The 20,516-nt window shown below is 37.7% G+C and overlaps 1 protein-coding gene across 2 annotated transcripts; it reads left to right on the plus strand.

The window, feature by feature from the left end:
• The first annotated feature begins 2,918 nt into the window (after positions 1 to 2,918).
• On the plus strand, positions 2,919 to 17,547 carry Mi-2 (chromodomain-helicase-DNA-binding protein Mi-2 homolog). Of its 2 annotated transcripts, XM_089698971.1 has the most exons (20): positions 2,919 to 3,093; positions 3,507 to 3,577; positions 3,782 to 3,904; positions 4,304 to 4,445; positions 5,148 to 5,293; positions 5,502 to 5,681; positions 6,124 to 6,315; positions 6,903 to 7,049; positions 7,498 to 7,623; positions 8,612 to 8,787; positions 9,469 to 9,592; positions 9,742 to 9,891; positions 10,302 to 10,465; positions 11,311 to 11,485; positions 11,571 to 14,996; positions 15,543 to 15,737; positions 16,198 to 16,360; positions 17,051 to 17,187; positions 17,345 to 17,401; positions 17,485 to 17,547. In XM_089698971.1, exons 1-19 carry the CDS (start codon positions 3,057 to 3,059, stop codon positions 17,351 to 17,353), a joined length of 5,883 nt encoding a protein of 1,960 aa, XP_089555097.1. In that variant the 5' UTR covers positions 2,919 to 3,056; the 3' UTR covers positions 17,354 to 17,401; positions 17,485 to 17,547. The 2 variants fall into 2 exon arrangements, with proteins under 2 accessions (XP_089555097.1, XP_089555098.1); XM_089698972.1 differs by lacking the exons at positions 17,345 to 17,401; positions 17,485 to 17,547 and having other exon boundaries at positions 17,051 to 17,196.
• Positions 17,548 to 20,516: the final 2,969 nt, after the last annotated feature.

The following is a 20,516-nucleotide window of genomic DNA, read 5'->3' on the forward strand; positions in this document are numbered from 1 at the left end:
AAGAAGTAAGAAAAGTAATGATAAAAAGTCAGATCTTGTTATTACGTCGAGATGACGATTTACAATTTCAAACAGCACAAGTGTGTCCCATGTTTACAACTTAAGTCTATAGGTAAATTAAGATTAGGAAAGCTCTTGTGAATTTTGCTGGCTTTTTTGAGAACACCTACTGATAAATATTATATGTTTTAACCGACTTCAAAAAAAGGAGGAGGTTATCAATTCGGCCGGTATGTTTTTTTTTTTTTATGTATGTACACCGATTACTCCGTGGTTTCTGAACCGATTTACGTGATTCTTTTTTTGTTCGACGCGGGATGGTGTCGAATTGGTCCCATAAAAATTTTATTCGGATAAGCCCAGTAGTTTTTATTTTATGAGCATTTTTGTCTGTATTTGTAAATGTTGCAAGTGCAAGTTTGAAGTCGGTTGTTTTTAACGCAGTTATTGACTTGTTAATTATAATACATTTTCATTCGATTCGCAGAATCGATTTTCCCGTTTTGAATTTGACATTTTGGATAATCTGTTTTATGGATTGATCGATTTTACCTCAGAGGAATAAACCTATAGAGTTCTTATATTGAGACAGAACAAAATACATATTTTCTAATCTACTTACTCTTAGTCAATAACAGCATAAGTCAGATTGAGATAGCGATAGAGTATCTGCACTGTCTTCAAACGTAGCGCGCCGGCTAAGTTTTGTTTGCCTTCCAGCTGGAGGTCTCGGTGCGTCAAGTGTTTTTAACGAAATATTTAGAAAATATAAAGTGTTTAGTGTTTCTTTTTATTTGTCAGTGTGCTAAAATGACTATTGTATGTTTAGCTACCGGCTATTACTAGTCGAATGGGAGTTTTGGATGAAAACAACGAAGAAATATCTTTCCATCGGTAAGTGATTTTCAGCAAATTGATAAATATTTATGTTCTAACCCTATTTGAAGGTTTTATCAAGCGCTTTTTTATAAGTTTATGTTGTAACTGTAACATTTACCCACTTTATGGGGTTGTGGAATACAAAAGAATTAAATAATTTTTAAAAAATGTCACAATATTATCACGTTTGGCATTTTGTTTACCACCGTAGTGTTGTAACACATCTAGCGTATATTATCGATTTATGACAAAAAATCTATTTCATATTAACGTTGATTTATTTATTTTGTTTCTTATATCAGATTTATATGTAGTTGTTGTAGCAAATAATAGATGTAAATTTTCTACAGCAGGAAAATAAAAAATACCACGTGGTTGTTTTATTTGACTTATCTGTTTAGTTTGTTGTTTCTCTTTTAGATTATTAATAAATTCATTTTGTTTTAGATTTCCAGAGCTAAATAAAAAATGGGTATAAAACATGAGACGTGTAGATTGGACGCCGTCGAAATTTGCCAGATTGTGTTCACTGCATTTCGAGCCTGCGTGTTATCAAGATGGATACTCTAGAAGAATTGTGCAATCTTACGCTTACGTTTTTTTTTTTGTTCCTTTAGATAATAAATACATTTGTGTGTGAGTGAATTTTTATTTGGAATTTTTTTACACATTTAGGTACTTTAAATGTGTAACTATGTGAAAATTAAACGGTTGATTAAATGACAGTTCTCATAGATGAGAAACTACTATTGAAATACATACTTAATATACATGCGTTTTCAAAGAAAAACCCGCATAGTTCCCATTCCTGTGGGATTTACGGGATCAAAAGTAATTTTTCCAAATTTCATTGTAATCGGTTTATTAGTATTCGCGTGAAAGAGTAACAAACATCCATCCTCACAAACTTTCGCTTTATTAGTAGGATGTAAGGAAAATGTTTTCTTTAAGACTGTCCTTTTATGAACTTGTTAAAATTCATGCTGACTGTGCCTTTCTCCTCACTCCTTTAACTTTATTGATCTTTATTTTAAATTAGTTACATTTCAAGTTTTAAAATTTATTTTAAAATATACTAGCTTTCCGCCCGCGTTTCTAAAGAAAATCCCGCACAGTTCCCGTTCACGTGGGATTTCCGGTATAAAACCTATCATATGTGTGTATGTACAAAATTTCATTGTAATCGGTTCAGCAGTGAAAGAGAAAGTTATCCATTCTCGCATAATTTCGCATTTATTATATTCGTAGGATTAAACAAATAATGTATTCAACTGAAATTTATGATTAATTTTGTTTTTTTTTTATTATTTATTATTTCACGAAACCGTAAATGCAAAATGCATTCACGATTTTATCGATGGAAGCACATCCCATCACTATCACCTTCTATCTATCTAAATACGTACCTATAGTAAAAGTGGTGCCATGACTATGTTGAAACGTAGCTTGTAGTCTATAGCTATCTCATTCTTTCATACGACGTTTTCTTTAGATAGAGAGAAACAAATATATGTAAATTGTATACGCTCGATACAAGTACTCTATAGGTTTATTCCTCTGAGGATTTTACCCTGTGCCAACAAATTAATGTTACCACAATTAACTGAATAACAATTTATTGCAAAAAAATACTCTCAAACTCATTCGTTTTAAATATTTGGTGTGTTAAAGTGAAATGGCAATTTATTCATTATTGTTATATATAATACTGTACTATATTGTAACATAAATTTATATTAAAAAATAAAGATATTATCTTCATACGTAGGTAGACGCAATGTTCACAGGAATTAATGATGTATAATTCTTAGAAAGACACCGTTTTCTTCTCAGAATAAGTAATATATTTAGGTATTGAAATGTGTTTTGATTGATTTAACGAGATAATACTATAAAATTTGAATAATTAAAAATTTCCAAACATTTGCTTAGATGCCTTACAAAAACTATGGTAAATTTTGTATATAGATCTGGTAACATTATTATTTTCTTCGATACATGCACGACTTGCAAGAGCGAGACATAAAATCCGGCCTTCTCATGCTACGCTAGTTCATCGTAGTGACGGCGGCATCAATTTCTGAATTAATTACCATTTGTCGCAAAAACTGCGCGTCCTTTGCCTTTCTATACTTAAAATTTTCTTCTCGTTTAGGTTGTGTTAAATTGTGATCTAAATGGCATCGGACGAAGAGGTAGACGGTTCTTTTGCAGGTAAACGACCAATTTCAGATCTAGCATGTCATAGTTAAAATGTGAATAGCGGTATCATCTGTTTACTTGCGGTATGCAATTAAAATTTCAAAAATCTTCGTGCTGGTGATAAATTTGATCAAAATATAACCCCTGAAAGTACTGCTCTGCATTAATCGTGAGTGATGAAGTGTTTCAGTGGTATATTTGTTGTGGTTGGGTTGTAAATATTTTTATGTGGCAGTTTGTGACAGAAAAGAACATGCATTATCCCCTCATTACTACTTAACAAAATGGACGCCGCCAAACAAAGGGATTAGTGACCTTACCGGTGGAAATGTGCATGTGTCGCGGAAATAAGCCAAGTGCTAGCATTTGACAAGGTGGTCAGCATCATTCGTTATTCTGGTGGTAATATTTGAAATTGATTGCAGGTGACGAGGATGTTGAGGAAGGTGAGGGTCAGAACGAGAATTCTGCAGAAAGTGATGAAGTACCACCTAAAGTAAGTTTAATTTATAAAGGTAAACTGAACTGAAACTGTAACTGAAATTTTTGCTGAAAATCAAATTTCAATACTTTTAATTAATTATAACTGTTGTGATATGATTTATTATATTTATTAAAATCAGATGCTACCAAAATCAAAACACATAACGTGACTGTTTCCATAGTGTAAATATCTACATGAATTGTTTGTTTTGAATAGGAGGATGACGACTACTCACCAGAGGACGGCAGAAAGAAGAAAAAAGGAAAGAAAAGAAAAGCCCGAGGTGAAGAAAAGAAAGGCAGAAAGAAGAAAAAGAAGAGAAAGAATGAAAGCGAAGAAGTGAGTCACAAGTTAAAATATTGCTTATTTTTGTTAACTTACTAGGAATGAAAATATTACATAATCGTATTCTTCTAGTTATATTGTCTATTCAAAAGGTATATCATTATAAAAACAAATAAAACTCAGCTTGCTCAGATGTTATTCCTTTTTTCAAAATGACTGAATTATTTTATCTTATCTGTACAAATAATAAGTAACTTTGTATTGTTATAATTTATTCATTGAAACTTGTTGATCATCTACATCTTAAAAGTTATCAGACATTCATTTCTAACTTTGTTTATGTATGTAAGTGATGTTTAATCACAAAACAGTACATGCAGCTTACAAAAACTAAACATACAGTTTCAAGATGGACAAGTAAGATATGATAATTAAATAATATTTTCTCGATAGGATGACGACTTTGGTCTGGAGGTTGAGGCGGAGGGTGACAGCGATTATGCACTGAGCGCTGTTTCGTCCAGCAAGAAGTCTCGTAAGGGCCGCGGCAGCAAACACAATACATCCAATCCAGTGCCTTCAGATTCAGGATCTGGTAAATTGCTTGAAAAAAAACTTCATTGACAAGATTCAAAGTTACCAAAATCGTCGCCTTACTCCATGACGTGATGGTATTGATATTTTAGTCAACACAAAATTTAAAATGAAACAAACAAAATGTGATATTTATAGTATTAGAATATGATGAACTAAATTAGAGATCTGCAAGATATTATGCTCTATATCAAAAACTTGATGTATTATCCTTAATAGGATGGATTATTGAAATTTTGAAGTTGTAAAACAATATAGTAATTGCTATCATTGCATTCTATATCATTTATCATTGTATTCTGTCTGCCAATATTTTATTAAATTCAATGAGATAAGAAATAAAGGCATTGTTTATCATAATATTGTGAGAAATTAAACATAATAAAACAGTAGAAGATAAAAATGGATGTGTAATGATAATAAAAAGCTGTAGTGCATTTCATTCATTGTCATTTGAAATGGTAATTCAGCTTGATAGCAGATACATTTAAGAAGACATACATAAAACAGATTTTATAGTTTTATTATAAATTATTAGAAATTATTACTAAACACTAATTTTTTTTTATTTTTTTTATACTGTTGTCAATAAAATGATTTTTGAGTTAACTAGTGGTTCAAGACATAGTGAAGCTAAATACTGTGGTTTGAATCTCTCAGAACTATTTTCTTTTCCATTTTTAACTTTGTTTATCTTTAACAGGTATGCCAACAGTGGAAGAGGTGTGCTCCTCATTTGGTCTCACAGATGTGGACATTCAGTACACAGATGCAGACCTCGAGAATTTGACTAGTTACAAACTGTTTCAGCAACATGTGCGACCGTTTATTGTTAAAGAAAACCCAAAGGTAACTCTATGTTTTAATTTTATTGAGTACATTTTGTTGGACATCAAATTTTTTATATATTTTTTGTTTTTATTTAGAAGTGAAACCTTTCAAACCTATCGCAGAAGTTATTTGGGACAATCCTTATTTATAAAAGTGTTTTAAATATGCTTAACATTTAGTTAAAAAAAAGCATTTTCATAGCTCAGTTATATTTTCCTTGGAACAGGTACCAGTGTCAAAATTGATGATGTTGGTAGCGGCAAAATGGCGGCTTTTCTGTGAAACAAATCCGCATCTCGATGGCGGCAACAATCAGAACATTGGCGGCTCAGAAGAAAACACAAATACTTCGACTGCGTCAGATTACGCGCCTAAACGAGGTGGTAGGCCGCCAAAAGAAAATAAGGTAAATACTAAATAGATATAAGGAAAAAGTCTTAATTCATTTTAAATTTTCCTACTTCATTATATCATTTTCAATGAAAGTAGCAATAAGAAGTAATAGCAAAATCGTTGCAAAAAATATTATTTACACATTTATAACTTATCCAGGTTGTAATACATGCAAAGATAGAGTAAAAGAAATGAACGCTTCATACTCAGATAGACAGGCTTTTCCATTTATAATATTACTAGTGGTCCGCCTCGGCTCCGCCGGTGGTACCTACATGTTTAAACTATCCTATCTCTCAAGTTGGATCGAAGTGCACATGCTGTGCGAATTTTATTATAATCGGTTAAGTGGTTTAGGAGTCCATTGAGGACAAACATTGTGACACGAGATTTATATATATTAAGATAACGGGACGGCGGCACATCCCGTATTTATATTAACATTCCCTCCACAGATCGAGGACTCAATAGACGAGCCAGAGGAAGAAGACGATGAAGGTATCAGTGATGAAGGCACGCCGGCGCCTCGTAAACGTGGCCGCAAGCCCAAACACGGAACGAGTTCCACGCCGCGGGGCAAACCGGGCAGGAAGCCTAAAGTGCCCACGCTGAAGATCAAGTTTAGTAAGAGGAAGCGGACTAGCAGTGTGAGTTTATGTCGCAATTAATTATGGTTCTATTGAGTACTAACTGATCCAAAGTTGTCTTTGAACTTTAAATAGTCGGTAAGTTTTCATATGCCAAGTCAGAAGATGGGAAGATGACTTGAAACAGACTGCGGGACCATTTTGGATGAGAGTAGCAAGGGACAGGTTACATTAGAAAGAATTGGAGGAGGCCTATGCCAAAAGCCACACTGAACTTAGGGACCTCTTGTAACCCTATGTTTAGGAACAAAAGGCTATATTATTATTATATTATAAGTTTTCATGTTTGTGTAAAATTTGGCGCAGGTTTTTCAGTCATTTCATTATTCTTTTGAGGATAAACACAACTAAAACAGAATAAGTTACGTCGGTCCAGCTTTGTACGCGTGATATCATGACCAAATTAAATAGCAAACTATTTTTATATGATTTCTACTAACTTAATAAACTCAATTATTCTTTCCCCAGTAGCCACTACTGCTAATATAATACTTGGCCAATATTCATAAGTTTATCACACTATTCCTTAGTGAGCTAAGCATGTGTTTAATAAGAGTCTAATAAATAATGCAATATATCTTATACAGGAGGAAGATCAAGAAGGTAGCGCTGGTGCGAACTCGGATTCAGATGCAGAGTTTGAACAAATGTTGGCGGAGGCCGAAGAGACCAAACCGGCCGCCGCCGCGGACGAACCAGGAGCTCCAGTAAAGGAGGAAGATCCTAATCTACCGGTAAGAAAAAATAACTTATGTTAAAGAATATTGAATTTTTATTTGTTGAAGTTGTGTGTAATGTAATTGCAATTAAAAATAATGACTTAAGAAGCTATTGTTAATGGATCATTATGTGAAAAAAACAGGCTGAAGTTATAAATAATTAGAAGAAATCACTTCTAGAACTAATTTATTTGATACTAGAGGTCCGCCCCGGCTTCGCCCGTGGTACATATTTCGCAATAAAAAGTAGCCTATGTCCTTTCTCGGGTATCAAAATATCTCCATACCAAATTTCATGCATATTGGTTCAGTAGTTTAGGCGTGATTGAGTAACAGACAGACAGACAGAGTTACTTTCGCATTTATAATATTAGCATGAATTGATGATTTTCTTGAGGTTGCCCTTGAAAATTATATGCATTATAATTTTATTGTTAATTTATAATGTAATTTTATTTTTTAGCCACAACCCAAAAAGAAAGCTAAGACGAAAATCGGCAACAAGAGCAAGAAGAAGAAGAAAATGAAAACAACAAATAAGTTCCCCGATGGCACTGAAGGGGAGCAAGAGCACCAGGACTATTGTGAGGTGAGTTGGAAATACCATTATCACTACATAGTATAAAACAAAGTCACTTTCTCTGTCCCTATGTCCCTTTGTATGCTTAAATCTTTCAAACTACGCAACGGATTTTGATGCGGTTTTTTTAAATAGATAGAGTGATTCAAGAGGAAGGTTTTAGTATATAATTTTTTAGGTTTAAGTCAAAGCGGGCGAGCGGTGAGCTAGTTTTTTATAATTCATGTTATCTATTCTTTTTGGCGACTTGTGCGGACGTAAAATAAAGGGTTTAAAATAAACTTTGTAAACACAATTCTGACCATATTCATTTCATTTCATTTATAATTTTCTTTTAAAATGGCATATTATGTTGAATATTTTGGGCATTGGAAAATAACAGAAATTAATTCCATAATTTAAAAATAACACTCTTCCTCAAGATACATTATCATAGATTAATGTTAGATTTCAACATTTCTGGATATGTTCCATTTGCTTATCCTAGTCAAAACAAATTCAACCTTATTCGGATGAATTAAAGTTCAATTTACTATGCACCTAAATGGAATTTATTGTTATTAATGTGTTTTTCACGTTTGTTATTAATGGTGAAGCAAATAGGCTATCTCGGAAATATTATAGCTTGTGATGGAAGCGGTCCAAACCATCGTAATAACTAAATTATCTGCGTCAAATTTATATTTTTAGTTTTATGGCATTCAAATGCTTTATAAATATAAATTTATAAAGAATAGAAAAAATTCGATCACGAGGCGGGACTCGAACCCGCATCCTTTCGCGCCATTCCGGGGCGGACGCCTGACCAACTCAGCCACTCGTGACCCGCCAGAGCGATCGAATTTATTCTATTCTTTCAGTTTTATGTGTCTGAAGGGACACACCGCGCGCCATCTTACGAGATGATTAACAACCATTTCAACCAATATGAAAGCGGGCGGGTTCGAGTCCCGCCTCGTGATCGAATATTTTATAAATTTATATTGATCTGCGCCAGGTGTGCCAACAAGGCGGCGAGATAATCCTGTGCGACACGTGCCCGCGCGCCTACCACCTGGTGTGCCTGGAGCCCGAGCTGGAGGAGACGCCCGAGGGCCGCTGGTCGTGTCCGCACTGCGAGGCCGAGGGGAACCAGGACCAGGACGACGACGATGAGCACCAGGAGTTTTGTAGGTGAGTGCGGAGACGGGTAGTGTGAACTATAATTATACTAGCTTTCCGCCCGCGGCTTCGCCCGCGTTTTCAGAGAAAACCCCGCATAGTTCCCTTTCCCGTGGGAATTCCGGGATAAAACCTATCATATCTCTCAAGTTGGATCGAACTGCACATGGTGTGCAAATTTTATTATAATTGGTTAAGTGGTTTAGAAGTCCAATGAGGACAAACATTGTGACACGAGATTTATATATATTAAGATGTATGTAGCTTTTTCATGTGCCCTATCATGACTATACTACAGTTGCGAACCACGAAGAATTTTGTAAATTGACTTAGTAACCTATCTCTGTGGCTCTTACGTAAAAATAATGTTTGCCGTTCGCACAGGAGCAATAACAGCCGTCAATCAATTCGATCGTCCATTTTGTTACTATGATTGTGTAATGTGGATGAAGGAAGGTGGAATTTCTCCATCGTAAAAGGATCCTCAACCAGTCTGCTCGACTGGCCGACCGTTAAGGCCCCGATGAATGATGCCGGAAAGTTGTATATATGCTCTGTAGCAAAAACATTACGCTTGCACCATTCAGAGCGAGGTGTCACTACAATACAACTACATACAATACAATACAACATTATTTAACGTGTATACACTACAATACAATACAACATTATTTAACGTGTTTTTTTTTTCAGAATTTGCAAAGACGGCGGCGAGTTGTTATGCTGCGACTCATGTCCGTCTGCATACCATCGCTTCTGTTTGAATCCGCCGTTGGAAGAAGTGCCAGATGGGGAGTGGAAATGTCCTAGATGTAGTGTGAGTTTATTATTTTGTTTTATGTTTTCTTTGTCAGATTAAAATAAAAATTAAAAAAAAACTTATTTCATTCTATTTTGTGCATTATTCAGTTAAATTATTAAAATTTACTCTTTTGAAACATTTGTACAACAATTTTAATTTTACAGTGTCCACCTATGGACGGAAAAGTGGCGAAAATTCTCACATGGCGATGGAAGGAGTCGAGCGGCAAGTCAAAATGCCCAAGGACCAGAGAATTCTTTGTGAAATGGCATGAACGATCGTATTGGCATTGTAGCTGGATATCTGAGTTACAGGTTTGTAAAAATCTATTCAAGTAATGTTTCTTCTAATTCAGTAATGTTTTTTGTTAAAATTACTTTTTATCACTTTCATCCTAAAAACTTGTACTAAATATTTACACGTGTAAATATCACTGTACCGCTCGAAACTCGCGCTAAACATCACTTTTCTACTCGAAACTTGTACTAAACATCACTTTACCACCAGAAACTCGTACTATGAAACCACTTTACCACTCGAAACTCGTACTTATTTATTTATAACACTTTATTGCATAAACTGACTTATGACAAAAATAAAATGAATACAAAAGAAATGCATAGTTTGTACAAGAGGCGACCTTATTGCTAAGCAGCAATCTGTACTTGTTTAGCACGATCCACTTTCCCATTGAAAACATCCACTAAAGACTACCACATTGCAGCTGGACGTGTTCCACCCGCTGATGTACCGGTACTACATGCGCAAGTCGGACCCGGAGGAGCCGCCCAAGCTGGAGGCGGAGGAGGAGCGCGAGGGCCGCAGGCGGTACAGCAAGCACGCGCACCACGACCCCGACGAGAAGATGCTCGAGGAGAAGTACTACAAGTGAGTCTACCGTACATCATGAGCATACAATATGTACCTTCTGTGTGCCCGGCCGTACACGGACTGCTCGAGCAGTAAACGGCTAAGCGACGTACACGGACTGCTCGAGCAGTAAACGGCTAAGCGATGTACACGGACTGCTCGAGCAGTAAACGGCTAAGCGATGTACACGGACTGCTCGAGCAGTAAACGGCTAAGCGACGTACACGGACTGCTCGAGCAGTAAACGGCTAAGCAACGTACACGGACTGCTCGAGCAGTAAACGGCTAAGCGACGTACACGGACTGCTCGAGCAGTAAACGGCTGAGCGACGTACACGGACTGCTCGAGCGGTCGGTCGTGGACTGCTCGTGCTGTCGCTACAAACCGCGCATTTGACGGCTTGAAGCAGTCGCGACTGCTCGAGTCGAATTTTGTTTTCCAATAAATAAAGTCCGTGTACGGCAGTGAATGAATGTCTATAGTTCACCGCGCGGTCGCGGCTTCAAGCCGTCGGTCTCAACTGCTTAAAGCGGTCCGTATACGGCCGCCCTATGTGCACGATTGCAAAGATGTCACTATAAAACTGTTTAACAACAGTCAGAGACAAGATTTACATGGGAAATTCCCTTGCAAGTCGAGCTTTACTTCATTGGAAGAAGGTTGGATTTGTTTTGCGATATTGACCACCTAGCTTAGTTAAAAAAAGTCGGTTTATGAATAAACTATAAAGTAATGAATGCTAGGATTGAATTACTTTTAACGTTAGATTTGGAAGCGAAATTTGAACTGGCCAAACCGATTTTTTGCCAATTTATCATTTAGTAAAAGTAAACATTATAACAAGTAAACATTATTATAACAGGTATGGTGTAAAACCAGAATGGCTGATAGTTCACCGAGTTATAAATCATCGTACTTCTCGGGATGGGACAACATACTTTTTGGTCAAGTGGCGTGATCTTTCCTACGACCAAGCTACATGGGAATCTGAACATGCAGATATAGCAGGATTGAAAAACGCCATAGAATATTATCAGGTATGAATGAAAAATGCTGATAAATAATTATGTTTGGTTTTATGTAACTTAAAGTTATTTTTATCATTGAAATTGCTTTTTGCAGGACATGCGCGCTTGTATAACATCAGAAGGCAAGACGAAAGGAAGCAAAGGCAAGAAAGCTGGACGCAAGAGTAAGAATAAGGACAATACCGACGATGACGAAAATAGCAGCGGCGTTCAAGGGAAGGGTTACAAAAAATACAACCCCCCTCCTGACCGGCCGACTACTAACTTGAATAAGAAGTACGAAGACCAGCCACCATTTGTCTACGAGACGGGAATGCAGCTGCATCCGTACCAGTTGGAAGGGTTGAACTGGTTGCGGTATTCCTGGGGACAAGGAATCGATACCATCCTGGCCGATGAGATGGGTCTCGGAAAAACTATACAGACAGTTACGTTTTTGTACTCCTTATTTAAGGAAGGTCATTGCAAGGGACCATTCTTAGTTTCTGTACCTCTGTCCACTATCATCAATTGGGAGAGAGAGTTTGAATTGTGGGCGCCAGACTTGTATTGTATTACCTATGTGGGGGATAAAGATTCTCGAGCAGTTATTCGAGAGAATGAGCTTACTTTCGACGATGGTGCTAACAGAGGCGGCCGACCATCAAAGATAAAGTCACAAGTCAAATTCAATGTTCTACTAACTTCATACGAATTGATCTCAATTGATTCCACTTGCCTCGGTTCAATCGATTGGGCCGTTCTTGTCGTAGACGAAGCTCATAGGTTAAAGAGTAATCAGTCCAAATTCTTCAGGCTTTTGGCTGGCTATCACATTAATTATAAGTTACTGTTGACTGGTACTCCATTGCAAAATAACTTGGAGGAACTTTTCCATCTCCTCAACTTCTTGAACAAAGATAAATTTAATGACTTAGCTGCATTCCAAAACGAGTTTGCCGACGTGTCAAAGGAGGAACAAGTAAAGAGGCTTCACGAAATGCTCGGACCGCACATGTTGCGTCGTCTCAAAGCCGACGTACTCAAAAACATGCCTGCAAAATCGGAGTTTATTGTGCGTGTGGAATTATCTCCAATGCAAAAGAAATACTATAAGTACATTTTGACGAGGAATTATGAGGCGTTGAATCCGAAGAGCGGAGGTCAAACAGTTTCTCTTCTTAACGTGATGATGGATTTGAAGAAATGTTGTAACCATCCCTATCTGTTCCCTGTCGCCGCTGAAGAAGCTCCATTAGGTCCTCACGGTAATTACGACACTCAGGCATTAGTTAAGGCTTCAGGAAAACTTGTGCTCATGTCCAAGATGTTGAAACAACTGAAAGAGCAAGGCCACAGAGTTCTAATTTTCTCACAGATGACAAAAATGTTGGATATTTTGGAAGATTTCTTGGAAGGCGAAGGATATAAATACGAAAGGATTGACGGTGGTATTACGGGAACAATTCGTCAAGAAGCTATCGATAGGTTCAATGCACCCGGCGCTCAGCAGTTTGTGTTTCTGCTCTCGACCAGAGCTGGTGGTTTAGGTATTAACTTAGCCACAGCCGATACTGTTATTATATACGATTCAGATTGGAACCCTCACAACGATATCCAGGCCTTCTCTCGAGCTCATCGTATCGGTCAAGCTAATAAAGTCATGATCTATCGATTTGTGACACGTAACAGTGTTGAAGAAAGAGTAACGCAAGTAGCTAAAAGGAAGATGATGTTGACTCACTTGGTTGTACGTCCTGGTATGGGTGGAAAAGGCGCTAACTTTACGAAGCAAGAATTGGATGATATTTTAAGGTTTGGTACAGAAGAATTGTTCAAGGAAGAGGAAGGCAAAGAAGAAGCTATTCATTATGATGACAAAGCTGTTGCTGAACTACTCGATAGATCGAAAGAAGGTATTGAACAGAAAGAATCCTGGGCTAATGAATATCTTAGCTCCTTCAAAGTGGCAAGTTATTCAACAAAGGAAGGCGATGGGGAAGAGGAAGTTGATACTGAGATTATTAAACAAGAAGCTGAAAATACTGACCCCGCTTACTGGATCAAACTGCTCAGACATCATTATGAACAACACCAAGAAGACCAGGCTAGAACACTCGGAAAAGGTAAACGAGTTCGTAAGCAGGTTAATTATAATGACGGCAGTGTTGCGCAAACTGAAAACAGGGAAGACTCGACATGGCAAGAAAATGGATCCGATTACAACTCTGACTTCTCACAGGGAAGTGAAGATGACAAAGAAGACGATGACTTCGATGAAAAGAACGATAATGGTGATCTTCTTAGCCGCAGAAGCAAGAGACGACTGGAAAGGCGAGAGGAAAGAGACAGACCTCTACCACCTTTACTTGCCAGAGTCGGAGGCAACATGGAAGTCCTCGGATTCAACGCTAGACAAAGAAAATCATTCCTTAACGCGATCATGCGATATGGTATGCCGCCACAAGATGCCTTTAATTCGCAATGGTTAGTTAGAGATTTAAGAGGCAAGTCAGAACGAAATTTCAAAGCCTACGTGTCGTTGTTCATGAGGCATCTCTGTGAACCGGGCGCAGATAACGCGGAAACATTCGCAGATGGTGTTCCCAGAGAAGGTCTATCTCGCCAACACGTACTGACGAGGATTGGTGTTATGAGTCTGATTAGAAAGAAAGTTCAGGAGTTCGAACATATTAATGGCTATTACAGCATGCCAGAATTGGTTCGAAAACCAGTAGAACCAGTAAAGATTGCGGGAGCGGAAAGTGCGGCTCCAAGCCCCGCGCCATCTACCGCCACGCCTATCACTTCGGCTGCCCCTTCGCCTGCCCCCACACAAGCAACACAAGTCTCAGGACAAGCCCCTACACCGGGTGGCTCAGAAAAGGACGAGAAAGAAGAGACGAAAGATGACAAGTCTGATTCAAAAGACAGCAAAGATAAGGACGAGCCGATGGACACGAGCGACATCAAAGAGGATATCAAACCGGAAGAGAAGGAAACTAAGGTAGATAAAGAAGAAGTTAAGGAGGAGCGTCGTATGTCCGTCGACGAGGAATCGCCTAAAGAGGAAGAAAAACCTGAAGAAAAGAAAGTAGAAGAGAAAGAGGAGAAACCAGAAAAGGAAGATGACAAAAAGGATGACGTAAAGAGTGAGAAAGCTGAGTCTGAGGCTTCTGAGAAGCCGAAAGAAGATAAGAAAGATGAGGACGACGACGACGTGGTGCTCGTCAAGGAGGAGGAGGATCTCAAGGTTGAACGCCGCAAGTTCATGTTCAACATCGCTGACGGTGGTTTTACAGAACTGCATACGTTGTGGCTGAATGAGGAAAGAGCAGCGGCACCTGGTAGAGAGTACGAGATCTGGCACAGGCGGCACGACTACTGGTTGCTGGCTGGTATCGTGACGCACGGCTACGGTAGATGGCAAGACATTCAGAATGACCTGCGGTTCGCGATCATCAATGAGCCGTTCAAGATGGACGTCGGCAAGGGCAACTTCCTTGAGATTAAGAATAAGTTCCTGGCGAGGCGATTTAAGGTAATTTAAACAAATGTATCTTATTAGTTGATAACATAGATCTTCTTTTGTAATCAAAATGATACCATAATATCTTCTTTTAACAACTGTTTATTTATCCTTGTTTTATAACAATATTATCGGTGTCGATAGCTCTCTTCGTTAACTAATGCTTTTTTTTCGCATAGCCTATATTATCTGTAGCTTATTCAGACAAAATCTTATATTAGTATAATTTGGGCAACTAATGTACATTGTTGTTCACTTCAATATCCAAAAACAATAGTTTCAGAGTTCCACTCAAACACATCAGTATAGATAATGGAATTTTCAGTACCGAGTGTACATTAAAAAAAAGACGGGTTGCACTGCGGGAGTGTCGGCAGAAGTGAAAACTTGATTATTAACGTTGAGCATGTTTGATATTTTGGAATGGTATCCGTCTTACGCTTTTTCGATCAGGTCACGTGTCCTGACGCGAGTTTAAGATTTTATACCTATTACAGAAAAAGTGCTCAACGCCGCTAAAGAAGTTTTCACTTCAATAACCAAAATGACATTTTGCAGCTCCTCGAGCAAGCGCTAGTGATCGAGGAGCAGCTCCGTCGCGCCGCGTACCTGAACCTGACGCAGGACCCGAACCACCCGGCGATGTCGCTGAACGCGCGCTTCGCGGAGGTGGAGTGTCTCGCGGAGTCGCACCAGCACCTCAGCAAGGAGTCGCTCGCGGGCAACAAGCCGGCCAACGCGGTGCTGCATAAGGTGCGTCGATGTTATACATGATGTTGTTTGTTTTTTTTTTATTTGTAGAGAGTATGAATACAAGTAACTAATGTATTGGCGTATAATATATCCACGTCTTGTTTTGCAATAAAATTCATGAGTTAACCGATTTTATGAACGAAGTTCCTTATTTTTGTATCTGTTGCCTGATTGTCCGTAAAAAACGCATAAAACGCACCTTGCGTTTTCACAAAAACACTTTAGGATTAAGTTGTCTGTTTTGTCCTTTACTTTTAATTGAAACTTCTTTAGGCGCGTTGATAGTAAAATTTCAAGGTCGCATCATTGCAATACCGTCACGTCATGGAATAAAGCGAAGATTTTGGTATCTTTGAATCTTACTAAAGAAATTTCACTTCTGACACGTGTTCTCGGCACATACGCTTTTTTGTAGTTTGATGCACATTTGTTTTGACTTGGTATGATGTATATATTGCAGGTGCTGAACCAGCTGGAGGAGCTGCTGTCGGACATGAAGTCGGACGTGTCGCGGCTGCCGGCGACGCTGGCGCGCATCCCGCCGGTGGCGCAGCGCCTGCAGATGTCCGAGCGGTCCATCCTGTCGCGCCTCGCGGCCACCGCCGGCAACCCCGTGCCCGCCGGTACGCCAATACTGTACTATACTATTATATAGAAAAAAAAAGACGTGTGGCACTCGGGGACTGCCGCGGTAAAGCTATTGCATGCCTTCAAGCCACACCTCCGCGCCCGTCGGAGTGGGCAGCGTGAGGTTTTTCGTTACGGAATTTCTGGATTCGGTCCCCGCGCTCAAGGCCCGCGATAGAAGCTATGCAATAGCTTAAAAATTATTTTAAACTAAATTTAACGGATGGCTAGGCTAGGCGTCGCCGTGGAATGGAAGAAAGACTCGGGTTTGAAATCCGCCTCGTGATCGACTTTTTCTAGTGTATAAAGAAAATCTCATTTATACAGCATTTGAATGCTGTAAAACTAAATATCAAATAGTTTATAGATGTTTAAAAGTTTGTAAGGTCAACGAAAGGTGTACTGTGATCACTGGAATGTACATGATTTTAAAAACATTGGTAATGAAGTTAAATGTTCAATATCTGGTAACCCCGTGATCGCTGCTGTGTGTTGGCGCGTAACAAGTACGTGCGCGTAATACGTCCATAGTTTATACGGTGTGTTGTCAACGCTTTGTCACGATCTTCCTATCGGTCGCTGATGACACGCCGTTCGCAACCCGGCGAAAAAGGTGAAAGAATGTATAAAAATAACTGTGCGTTTTTAATAATTGTGTTGTCTAATTGTAACATGTGTGTGTGCAGGTCAAATGGCGCAGTTCCCGGGCGGGTTCCAGTCGGGCACATTGCCGGGCTTCTCGGCAGCGGCGGCTGCGGCCAACTTCACCAACTTCCGGCCGCAGTACTCTGTGCCCGGACAACCTGCCACGCCCTCTTCTAATGTGAGTTGAATATAATACGTATATTGATGTGTGATGCGAAAGTTTGTAAGAATAGATGGATGTTTGAACTTGGTACTTTATGGCTTAACTTCAGTGTCGTCCCTGGAAATTAACATTTAAATTGGATCTTAAATAATATTTCGTTTTTATTTTTCAGAAATCGTAAGCTAGCGGATTGTGTCGCGCTGAAAAACATTTTATACCAATATAACAGGTAAGTTACAATATTTTTTTGATATACATTTATTTTAACTCAAATGTTTTCATCATACTAAAATTTGTTTTTTTTTGTTCCAGCATTTGGTGTACCGCAAGCGCATAGACGAAAATTTTAGTTATAAGCTTTCCAAGATTACTGTTCCACCTTGGGGTTAAGCGATAATTAGTATTTAGTGCAGTTATGTTAAGTAACACAATAATAATGTCATTTTGAAATGGAACTCACAATATTATTTATTTCATCCTTACCTGTATGAATCTTGGTTTATGCATGTTTGTGGATTTATGAAAACTTTATTTTTAATTTACCAAAAATGAAAAAATAAATCATACGGTTAAGTATATACAATCGTTTTATTTACCCCCTTGTCTCTTTGACACCTCAGACACAGAATACATAATAGTAGCTAAACGCTACCTCAGGTATAATATGATAGTAAATCATTGATCTATGAAAAAAGTACATGCTTTGTATTAGTTGATGTTCAACGAAATATTAACCTTCGATTAATTTATTAAGTTATAAATTAAAAATAGACTAACGGTCTTACTAATAAAATGTTACCCATTCGCTTTGCAATGGATTAGTTATTGCAATAATATAACCATGCATCAACATTGATGTTTCATGTGAGCAAGAGCAGGACACAGCTATGGTAGAGATATTAGATCTTGTGACTTTTTGGCAAATTATTTATTTACATGTTATATTCTTCACTAACTTTGTAGGTAAAAATAATGATTTGAGAAGATAAAATATGAATAATTTCATTTGTCTTTTATTGAAACAAAATATGTAGGATATTAATGCCTCCTTAATGACCCCGCAAACATTGTTCTACCAGTTACTTTTCTTTCTCTTATGTGTTCATACATGCTAATATATTTTCATAAAAATCGATCACCTTTCCAATGAGTGTGCCAACACAGTGCCACGAGAATTTTGTAGGTATATGAAGCTAAACTAATATCTGTGCTAATATTATGTATAACGAGGAAATATTTGTTTTTTATGTTACGATTTCTTAGTTTTTAAATAGTTTTACCCTGAGAAAGCTACATCATCCCCTAGTAAAAAAATGAGGTCCCTATCTTTATTATTGGAACAAAGTAACCTAAGGAATCAACATTTTATCATAATAAAAGTTATCAACTCGGGCGAAGCCGAGGCTAGTATAAGATTAACAGGAAAGATTTGATTTGAACAACGGCCGTACTTTTGTTTAAACGACCTTATTAGAGTTTTAGTTACTATGAAATTATCGTATCAAAAAAGCGAGTAAGGGCGCTTGTGCACTACAAGGAATTTTACTGTCCGGCATTCCGATTTTTTACGGTCCGGTGTGGCATGAAAAAACCGATGAATTGCTTGTGCACCTGTCCGTCTTTACTCGGATCAGTGCGGTGCAGTTCAAGGAAGTTTGGCGGTATAATGCTATCATAAATGATTGTTTTTGCATTTTACAAGAAACGAGTAAAAAATATAGAAGGTGAAATATTATATTACATACTTCGTTATAATAAAAAGTAAAGTTCCGTAAGAGATTTAAAATGCGTGTTTCACTTATTTATTTTAATCGGTGACGAGGAGCTAAAGCTATTCCCACTTGAACTTTAACTTACCAACACTTACTTAGATAATAATTATAGGTCAATGCTTGGTCAATGTATATAAAATAACAATACCGACTTCTCAAATCTCATTGCCAACTAAAAGAAAGTAAAACAAGAGCTTGCTTTTAATTGGCATATGCAGTAAAAACAGTAAAATCCAAGCAAGTGGGCATTCGAAAACAATTATACCTACAGCGACTCGTAGACACAAAAAACCATCCGGAAAATTCCTTGTAGTGGACAAACGCCCTAAGGGCGTTTGTCCACTACAAGGAATTTTACGGTCCGGCATTCCGATTTTTTACGGTCCGGTATGGCACGCCATTAATCTATATACTAGCTTGTGCACTATACGTAATTTTACTGTCCGACATTTTACTTTTCCCTATTCCGGATGGTTTTTTGTGTCTACGAGTCGCTGTAGGTATAATTGTTTTCGAATGCCCACTTGCTTGGATTTTACTGTTTTACTGCATATGCCAATTGAAAGCAAGCTCTTGTTTTACTTTCTTTTAGTTGGCAATGAGATTTGAGAAGTTGGTATTGTTATTACTTATTTTATATACATTGACCAAGCATTGACCTATAATTATTATCTAAGTAAGTGTTGGTAAGTTAAAGTTCAAGTGGGAATAGCTTTAGTTCCTCGTCACCGATTAAAATAAATAAGTGAAACACGCATTTTAAATCTCTTACGGAACTTTACTTTTTATTATAACGAAATAATATAATATTTCACCTTCTATATTTTTTACTCGTTTCTTGTAAAATGCAAAAACAATCATTTATGATAGCATTATACCGCCAAACTTCCTTGAACTGTACCGCACTGATCCGAGTAAAGACGGACAGGTGCACAAGCAATTCATCGGTTTTTTCATGCCACACCGGACCGTAAAAAAATCGGAATGCCGGACAGTAAAATTCCTTGTAGTGCACAAGCGCCCTTAGGGCGTTTGTCCACTACAAGGAATTTTACGGTCCGGCATTCCGATTTTTTACGGTCCGGTATGGCACGCAATTAATCTAAATACTAGCTTGTGCACTATAAGTAATTTTACTGTCCGACATTTTACTTTTCCCTATTCCGGATGGTTTTTTGAGTTCACGAGTCGCTGTAGGTATAATTGTTTTCGAGTGCCCACTTGCTTGGATTTTACTCTTTTTATTGCATATGCCAATTGAAAGCAAGCTCTTGTTTTACTTTCTTTTAGCTGGCAATGAGATTTGAGAAGTCGGTATTTTTATTTTATATACATTGACCAAGCATTGACCTATAATTATTATCTAAGTAAGTGTTGGTAAGTTAAAGTTCAAGTGGGAATAGATTTAGCTCCTCGTCACCGATTAAAATAAATAAGTGAAACACGCATTTTAAATCTCTTACGGAACTTTACTTTTTATTATAACGAAGTAATATAATATTTCACCTTCTATATTTTTACTCGTTTCTTGTAAAATGCGAAAACAATCATTTATGATAGCATTATACCGCC

Source organism: Colias philodice, chromosome 9 (genome assembly GCF_061535455.1).
Source record: "Colias philodice isolate Cphi_HAF_F1 chromosome 9, ilColPhil1 Martin Lab GWU primary, whole genome shotgun sequence".
Taxonomy (NCBI): domain Eukaryota; kingdom Metazoa; phylum Arthropoda; class Insecta; order Lepidoptera; family Pieridae; genus Colias; species Colias philodice.

Bases quoted from the DNA above. Each gene is read 5' to 3' on its own strand.
- Mi-2 (XM_089698971.1), top strand. From the start codon at position 3,057: ATGGCATCGGACGAAGAGGTAGACGGTTCTTTTGCAG. The intron at 11,486-11,570 runs GTATGAATGAAA...TGCTTTTTGCAG, and splicing joins ACGCCATAGAATATTATCAG to GACATGCGCGCTTGTATAAC. The intron at 15,738-16,197 runs GTGCGTCGATGT...TATATATTGCAG, and splicing joins CCAACGCGGTGCTGCATAAG to GTGCTGAACCAGCTGGAGGA.